Source organism: Acipenser ruthenus, chromosome 10, assembly GCF_902713425.1.
Source record: "Acipenser ruthenus chromosome 10, fAciRut3.2 maternal haplotype, whole genome shotgun sequence".
NCBI lineage: Eukaryota > Metazoa > Chordata > Actinopteri > Acipenseriformes > Acipenseridae > Acipenser > Acipenser ruthenus.
Window position 1 is genome coordinate 44,191,245 of NC_081198.1, and position 9,996 is coordinate 44,201,240.

Here is a 9,996-nt window from a genome sequence, read left to right on the forward strand (position 1 = left end):
ACACAAGTACATATGCTATAGCTCATTTATTGTGTTTTTTACCAACTTCTAAAAAACATAATGTGTTTGTCCCTTTAGTGATTAAGAACATGTCTAATTAACTGAAGAGGTCAAACAATTCTATTCTAGATCATGTGAATACTTCTTTTAAAATGGAGGGTGTTGATGCTGCCCTCTGGCTAGGAATCTACTATTAAATGTGACATCATTTGGATCACTGATGCTTGCTTTCAACATATTCTAACATATATTCTGTCGTTGCTGTGGCCTTGATAAATGCAACAACTGACGCTTACTGAAATAATAACTGAGTTGTTTTGAAAACCTGACTGGTATTTGGCATATGCTGTGGAATTCTGAACAGCTCCTGTAAGGTACTGCAGAGTTATACTGAATATATGTATAAAAACAAACCCTTTGAGTCATCCAGTAGTCTTTTTAAAATAGGTAGAGAGTTATTATTTGAAATGAAACATGTTGCGCTCCCAGCCATTGTTCATGCTGTTGAATGGTTCTTGAGACTTGCATCCAGCTGTGTCCTTCACAGGTATCTCCATAACAGCCATTCAGTATTTCTATACTCTACTTCTTGTATTGCTATTTTTGCTGTATAATTTGGTAACCCATTTGGATTCCCCTTTTTGAGACAGCTCTGTTACTTCATAATAATTGCACATTGCTTAAATGATCTTTGAGAAGGTTATATATTGAGGCATATTACTGTCTGACATTGTTATTCAGAGTTCAGTAACCATGGAAAATTGAATATGTGTGGCAGACTTTCAGTGGATTATTTTACATACACATACATACATACATACATACATACATACATACATACATACATGCATACATACATACATACATACATACATACATTTTTGTCATACAGTAGCTGCAGTGTTTCAGAAATACATAGATTTTTATCTCTGGACTTCTAACATTTAGTTTTTTCAAAATTCTTACAAAACATAAAGTGACAATGCTAGAAGTGTGTAAGGTTTTCATTTTACTTTATTAGTTTACTAAAAATGTGGCCACACCCTCACAATATCCGTTCTGCAGTTCTAGCCCTGGATACAAATAGTTAGGCGCCCACATTCATGTCCCTCTCAATCGATTTTCTTCTACTCACTTAACATCTAACCTCACAAGGTCAATCACATAACATGTCAACTGGTTCTGCTCTTTCTAAACACTGAATACTTTGTTGAGCTGATTGTCATCACCAAAAATGATACATTTCCAAACACTATATATGGACACACATACCCTTACAGTACTGCTGTCTGTGTTCACTTCTGGTGCATTGCTGCCATCTGACAAATGTGAAGTTAAGACTGATTTAAAGATTTTTGGCAGTAGACAAGAGTAGAAAAGATAGTAACGATTGACTGGCCACTACAGAAAATAGCACTTAAAACATATTTTAACAGTATACAACCTCTTATAGAATATATATATATATATATATATATATATATATATATATATATATATATATATATATATATATATATATATATGAATTGCACAAAAAAAATTATTGTATTGAGAAATCAACCTCAGTTTCTCATGAAATAATAATATGCTGTTTTTGTATAATAAATGTTGAAATACAGCAAAACAATTAAAGGCGCTATTTGTCTTTGGGAATATAAAGACGTTTGTGCAATTACATGCTAAATGACTTTGCTTGCCTTCCTGACTGCAAAGCTATGTATATATCCTTTAATTGTTATTGTTACAAGGTATGCCTCTGCAGTATTTCATTATACATTAATCTAGCCTACAGTTGCTCAGCGTGATGCACACTCAGTAATATATCGGCTGCTATGGTTACGACAGAAATGCTTCTGCAGTGTTCTGACCGAGCATCACAGCTCTAACAGACTGCACCAAATTCCAGCCAATCAGGTACAAGAACACGCATACCTTGTGCCATGTCCTTTATTAATAATTTGTGTAGAATTTCTAAATTCAAACCTTTAGTGTATAGAGATGCAGCTTGAATGAGACCATGCAATAGTCATTAATGACCTAAAAACAGGAATAACTGCACGATTAGACATTTTAAATGGCGAAGAAGAGACTCCACGTGTAATCTTCCAATGTGCAGCTGTCCCAGGAGGCCAATTAAAGTTGGTATAAATACACGTGCTGATTTACTCATGCTATGTGAGACATAAACAATATTATTATTATTTGTTTATTTAGCAGACGCCTTTATCCAAGGCTACTTACAGAGACTGGGGTGTGTGAACTATGCATCAGCTGCAGAGTCACATACAACTACGTCTCACCCGAAAGACGGAGCACAAGGAGGTTAAGTGACTTGCTTAGGGTCACACGATGAGTCAGTGGCTGAAGTGGGATTTGAACCGGGGACCTCCTGGTTACAAGCCCTTTTCTTTAACCACTGGACCACACAGCCTCCTCAATACATGTACAATATGAATTGCCGAACTGTGTATAGTCATATATGTTAGGGCTCACTGCTGGTTTAAAAAGCACGTGATGTGCTTCCCCATGTCAAAATCAACAGAAATATAAATATAAATTTGTCAAGATTGTTTTCTATTATTGTATAGCCAAGAAGCTTTACATTAATCAAAATGATTGTTTTATTACAAATAATGACATTGCAGGTACAATTTACACTTAATTAATCATATAAATTTGACTCCTAAATTGACATTAGTAACAAGAAAATAGTAAAATAAATAAACAAATAAATAAATAACAAATTATAACTTCTACTATACTACTACTGCTACTACTAGGACGACTACGACTACTACTACTACTACTACTACTACTACTACTACTACTACTACTACTAATAATAATAATAATAATAATAATAATAATAATAATAATAATAATACAAATGACTGTTGAATAAGCAAACTTTGTTTATAGTGCTTTTTTGGTGCAACTAAATTGGTAATACAACATAAGCATTAGCATGTTTGATGAATTTCGAATTATCAGGAAAAAAAATCACCTAGACATTCTTTTACTTTGGAAATAGAATTTAAATCAAGGCAACTAATCATACAGTATTAGAAAAAAAAAATGGAAAGGATTGTGAACCGGGTATTGTGCCATTTACTGTACTCCGAGTCATATACCAGTACCTAACATATATGTTGACAAAACACATTATAATACATTTTTTAGGTTTTTTGAGGGTTGACTCCAAACTCAATGAACTTTTTTTTTCTTTTTTCTTCCTGTGCTCTGGGAAGCACGTGATATCTGTTTATGACTCACATGCTCGGATCGACATGCACGAGGTCATTTCAGCACCACGGTCAGCGACAGAAGCGAAGAGGAGTACACATGTCAAGGACGGCCTTAAAAAAAACAAAACGAATGCATGAATTCAGAAATATATGATATTATTAACTTTATGTATCCTTCCAAACAAATTTAGAAAGCAAACTAAATTATGCGTGTATGAACTTTTTTTTTGACATTTTACTTTTTCTATTTTATTTTTTTTGAGGTACACTGTTGGCTGACAACCTAATGTAGCCAGTACTTGAGTTCACCCCCAATAGTTAATAAACCCATGTATTTTTTAGAAGCAAATGATGACTTTTACTGATTGCATTAAAGGATAAGCTTTACAAAGCGGATGAACTATTGCTGTCCTAACTGTTGAAATTATAATCACATGCTTACACTAATGCTTTATGTTCCAGTTTTCAGGTAAACACTTTACTAATAAATTATTATTATTATTATTATTATTATTATTATTATTATTATTATTATTATTATTATTATTATTGGAGTAAAGTAACCTTATTTTGTGGAAACAGGGCTAAACGTGTAAATAGTAAAGCACAGTATTGCAGAGTTAAATAGTTGTTCTTTCAATGGTAAAGTTGATCTTAAAACCAATCTATAGCGTTCTGAACAAAAACATATGATATAGTTATATAATGAATACAAATCAAATCTCAAAGAGTAGCCCATTCCATTAAAATATACGATGCACTGCCAAATGTGCCATTAGTGACCAGTGCACATGGTAAAAGGACAAATGCAAATTCTGGATTCAGTACAGCTCGACTGTACTGAAACAAAGACAATATCATTAATGGGGATAATTTTGCTAATTTCCCAACAATAATCCATACATAATAAATAATTTTCTATATTGTGTGTGTGTGTGTGTCTATATATATATATATATATATATATATATATATATATATATATATATATATATATATATATATATATATACACAATATAAAACAATACGTTTTATACATTTCAACAGTATTGGCACATTGGACGGTGTAGTAACACTTTGTTGTAAAATCGTACATTCAGATAGACAGTATGAGGTTTAGTAATGTGCAATACGTCTGTTAAAGGCCAGCACCTTGGGTAGCTCTCTTTTCAATTCCGAAGATGAACACTACTCGCTATCATTCACTTTCCCAAAATTGAAATAAATATATAAATGAATATTCTAAACATTGACAGGCTAGCTAAAAATTTGATTGTTCCACTGCAGCTCTGCGTTACCATCCATTTTAAAGCCACATTGAAAGAACATTTAGAATACACCTTAGGCATGCATTTGTTTAACCACTCCTTCCCGTATATCTCCCAGTGTACTGTGATTCACAGTAGCATAAAGGGTATTTATTTTATATTGATATGCAGCACGAAATATCTCTTATCACTCAAGGGATACCTCTATCTATTTTGATCCACAGGCTCTAGTGCACATTACTTCATTGTAACCCTTTACCCCACAGTCCCGATCACCGCCGTTTTACTGGGTGCTGCAAAAAAAAAAAAACTACTCTGTCCATTTTTTAAAAAATCTTTCTTTTTTTAACGGTCAAGATTAGTAGTCCAATGTCCATTCGCCTCCCTGGTTTCCCCTTCATTTTTCAGGTCCTGGAACACCTGAGTGAAGAAATGCGGATCGGAATTGATCATCAGCATGTTGGCACTCATTTTGTCAATGACCTGCAGGCATCGCTCCCAGAACACCTCCTTGTTGGTCTCCACTAGAAAGGGTTTTAGTGGGTAAGAAATCTCGTTACCCATGTACGAGTAAGCCAAGTAGAGGCAGGTCAGAAAGGTGGCTTGAAGTTCATATTCACTAGCGATTTCGTCGCTTACAGCATCTCTGCAAAGTAAATAGACGAACACCAGGTTAGCAGGGGTTATGAAGCCCTGGTCCTGCCAGCCCTGAATAAGTAGGGATCGGTCCACATTTCGGAACCATAGGATGATCTCGTTGGGGCTCAGCTCCTTCAGTTTGTAGCATCTTCGGCACATAAACTCGCCTAGGCAGCGCAAAAGCTCTCCGGTTGATGCTTGAACAATCACTCGTCTTGGTGAAATCACTGATTTGCTAGGCTGCTTTTGGACAGAGATCAACTGTTTGCCATTCTGTATTACGTTGTGATTTTGATTCGTCTGTAGGCTCAGGTTAGGGACAGTGGGTACCGGAACCGCGAGTGGTCCAGGTTTCTGGTCCCGATGTGACCCTTTCTGATCTGGACTGGGTTGCTGCTGTGATTTTATTACATTTTCGTTATTCAGCTGCTCGACAAGGTTGTTGTTGACCTGCGAAGGTGGAGGATTCGGATTAACCTTCTTGGCACTTTTCTTCTTGGCCGTGGCAGCCACCAGCCTCTTCCACGTAAGGGCTGAAATGATCACTGAATGTCGCTTCAGGCTTTTCTCCGTCTTGCCATTTTTGCTGTTGGGGATAGCCGAGTAACCTCCGTCCTTCTTCTCATCCAGTATCCCTCCCTTACCCGTTCTCGGAGATAAAGAGAGTACAGTGCCCATTGTTTCTGATATTAGCTAACACCCAGCAACCTGACAGTGCTCTTTCTGTTGTTTTGCTCACTTCTTAGAAGGACGATCAGCCTGTAAAAATAGAACCGCTTTAGTGTCAAACCCTGAGATTCAATTCCATTGAACATGAATTAGTCCACTGGAGATACAGTGGGGAGCGACTGCGGGAAACCAAAGTCAAAGTGCAGCTGAGATTCAGACAGGAGATGTGGCGCTTTCAGCCACTGCTTCTGCTCCAGCCAGACGAACCCCCAGCTTCAGACGGTGAGAGAAAGGGGCTGGTCTGTTGTATTCGTTGCAAAGCAAAAACAATCAGCGTGAATCCGCAAAACGGGATTAGCCGTTATAGTGTAATGAGTCAGCCAACCTGAAGAAGATATTTTACGATTGACAGCCCCCTGTACCAATCATAAACAGCATTGGCCACATCATATTCCAACATTACAGCAAACCATTTTTATCATAACACGGCCGAACATACAGTTCTATTTTAGAGAGCTTGTCTTTATTTTGCTTTAACCTACCCTGAGAAGTGGATATTTGTATTTTTTTATTTCTTTAAATATTATGATTATTTAATTATCATATTGTTAGGTGTTATTTATGTCTGTCTTGTGCTTCCAAATGGCCATAATCTTAATGTATTTTTAACATATAGGAAATTAATTATACCAGAGAGCATCATGGTTTATAGTAAACTTCTTTTAATCTGGTAACTACCACTTTACTTAAAAATGACTGAGCTGATATTGTCATTACTACATGCAGTAATGACAATATCTAGATCTAGATCCATCTATCTATCTATCTATCTATCTATCTATCTATCTATCTATCTATCTATCTATCTATCTATCTATGTGTGTATATATATATATATATATATATATATATATATATATATATATATATACATACATACATACATACATACATACATACATACATACATACATTTCAACTGTCCTGTTGTTGCACCAGATGTGTCTGTTTCCTAGTATTCTGGTGGCAAAACCCTTTAGGAAAGACATGGCACTAAAGCTCAATTATGTGTGAAAAGTGTATGATATAGTGTGATAAAATAACTTTTAGGGTGACCCCCTAATTCACTACAGAATTTCTGAACATGTAACTGTTTTAAGATATGACAAACATGAAGCAAATTCCTCAATACAATAGATCCATTTCCATTGTCCCACATTGTGACTGGTCCAGTTCAGTCTTCCCCAGTTGTAACATACTGTTTACAATGGTTTACAATTTCAAGAACTGAAGACTTTATTTTACCAGGTAACAATCTTAAAGCCATGTTTTGATAGAGGCATATCCTCTAACCTGTCACTAACAATGTCCCTGAGTGTCTGTACCAAAGACTAATTCAAGTATTGTTGAGTGCCTTTGCCGTGGCATGAAATGACAATGCAATTGCAGTCTCTGTTTGATTAGGGCTGTAACACAGAACACTAGATTATTATTATTATTATTATTATTATTATTATTATTATTATTATTATTATTATTATTATTATTATTATTATTATTTCTTAGCAGAATGACTTACAGTTGTTACAAAATCTCACAGTACAAAGTATCATATTACAAAATATCACATTACAGATAAGAATGGTTATACAAGTGCAATAAAATCTGTAGAAAATAAGGTCAAATTCAAATAAGAGTAAAATAAAAAATACAGTAAATAATTACATTTAACAGCGAATTCAACTAAGAGCAGTTAAACTTATAGTAAAATATTTGCTTATAAGAGTAAAGTCCACGTAGTAAGTATGATAAATCTTTTTTCACCAAGTGGCCTTTTTATTACCCTAACAACAGCAAAGTGTTTATGTTACCCATGTGCTGGAGTGAGTTTATTACTTGATGTATTGTTACCCTGCAGTTGTACTATTGTTAGATTGTTGCACCACCTGCTGGCAACACACAATGCATTCACATGTCCACTCTCAAGTCAAGAATAAATAATTTCCCCTTCTTAAAAGCTTACAGTACCTGATGAGGTTTATGGCAGTCTTGACGTAGACTGTACAGTAATCGCCTTGACTTCTGTCATTTGTCATTTGTCATGTTGTTTCATGTTTCTTTTCCTAAAGGAATTTTAGAAACAATGTCACACATTAAGCTACAGTGCACTTGAAAAAAACCTGCATTAAAAACTGTCAATTGAAGAACCTTCCAACCTCTTATCCCTCTTATAAAGTTTGTTCAGGTTTTTATCTGCGGTCGCCCATCATGATAGAAGCTGACTTGTAACAGGAAACTGCAGCTACATTTTGTAGTTCATTCTTGTTTCTTGTCCAACTGCTTGAGAGCCACATGGTTATGTTGTGTGTGATGGGAGGAATGCTACAAGGAACTTATCTACAGCTGAGAAAGTCATTACAAAATGCCTAAAACTAGACACCCCAGAACTGTTGCCAGTTCTCCCTGTATACAGACATATACCCCTATGCCATTCACCCTTATAGATGGGATGAGTCCCAGGAAGACCAGGTGACCATTGTTAAAAAGTACAGGAACACAGGTATGTTATAAAATGCTTACAAAAAAATGTAGTATGTAATTATCTTGAAAGGAATCCTGCACTGTATTAGCGCTTTTTATTGATGTGTTGACTCGAGCTGTTTGAAAAGTAAAAGACCTTTTAAATAACATAAGAAGGGAGATGCAAAACACAGTACATCAATAAGGGGAGATAACCTACCACAATAAAGATTATATTAAAACAGACTGTTTACAGAATACAACAGCAGCAATGTATTTAGTTAGGATTGTTAATTACATGGATCCATTCAACATGCTACAAAATAAATAGTGAGGCATTCTACAAAACACAATAAGGGCAAATGGAATATCGGTAACTAGCTATAATGTAATCTATAAGCAGAATTTATTAATTATAAACTATCATTTAGATTCTTGAAGGCTTTCTTTGTAAATAATTAAGAAGAGCGTTCTAGGATGGACAAAAGAATGTTTCTGTGACGTTCAATTTGACCTCATACCATTCGAGCCCAGAAAAAAAAAAAACACTACAGGTGGTTGATGGTATTGTGTGGTTTGCATCTCGTTTGGGTGATGGCATGGCCCATCAGGTTGTTAAACACTGAAAAGGGGTCTACTCCTACTCTGCATTGTGCTGTGCTGTTGGTTAAAATAACCCATTTGGAACATAATCTTTTAAACAGCCTTTTATCTGAACCAAATATGCAACATGCCCAGCTGTGCAGATCAGTCATTCAGCATTTCTGAATGGTCTACTGACCAGGCCTAGGCATGCACGGCCATTTGTCCAAAGTGGCACCCTGTTCTAAAAACAGTTTGCACTGTATAAAGCCCATTCCACGTTACGTGTGTTCCAGTTTGGAGCACACCCTCCTGCATTGTAATGTAGGCTGAAAACTTAGTGTAAGACGTATTTTTAAAGTTAAATAGCCAAAAGCTTCCTAAAGGAACATTTTAAAATTAAAATTCCATTTTTTAAAAACTCATAAGGAGTGATTGCCTGAGTCCCCTTAATGTTGCTGTAACACACGTACTGTGAAATGGGGCATAACAATTTAGGAACATTAGCATGGAAATAATACAGGTACAAAATGTTTATGACAACAGTTGGAGAGCAGTAGAACGTATCTACACTACAAGCTCTCAAACACATTTCCTGTTTGTCATCGCTCTTTTTAAATTAAATAATGTCTATGCATTCTCATAACCTTCTATCGCTGTGACCTGACGTTACGGAATAAGTAAAATAAAACAAATTCTCTTTATGTTGTCATTTAGAGTTAATGCTAGTCTGCCCCTTGTCATATTCAAATAATTACTTTTTTTTATGATCATGAGTCACAAAAGGTTCAACATTTGCATTTCAGCTCTTACTGCATTTGCATTTTTCTATACAGTTTGAAGGCCTTTCAAACTGAAGGCTAGAACACATTGTGCTCAGGTTATAGAGCTACCAGCATTATTAGTTTGATACTGTCAATGTAAGTGAAATGACACATCATGTTAATGAAGAATAAGAGTAGCTAAAACAGCAAGGTCCCAGTTAAGAGACTTGGGGATATCCAAGTTAACCGGTGTGAAATTGGACACAATTTAATACAGCAGGCAGAGCAACTGGAGGGCAATGCC

The 9,996-nt window shown here is 35.5% G+C and overlaps 1 protein-coding gene across 1 annotated transcript; it reads right to left on the reverse strand.

The window, feature by feature from the left end:
• Positions 1-2,600: 2,600 nt before the first annotated feature.
• LOC117404183 (cyclin-dependent kinase 5 activator 2-like) lies at positions 2,601-6,139 on the reverse strand. The gene has a single exon (XM_034006960.3). The coding sequence runs from the start codon at positions 5,833-5,835 to the stop codon at positions 4,864-4,866; it is 972 nt and encodes a 323-aa protein (XP_033862851.1). The 5' UTR covers positions 5,836-6,139; the 3' UTR covers positions 2,601-4,863.
• Positions 6,140-9,996: the final 3,857 nt, after the last annotated feature.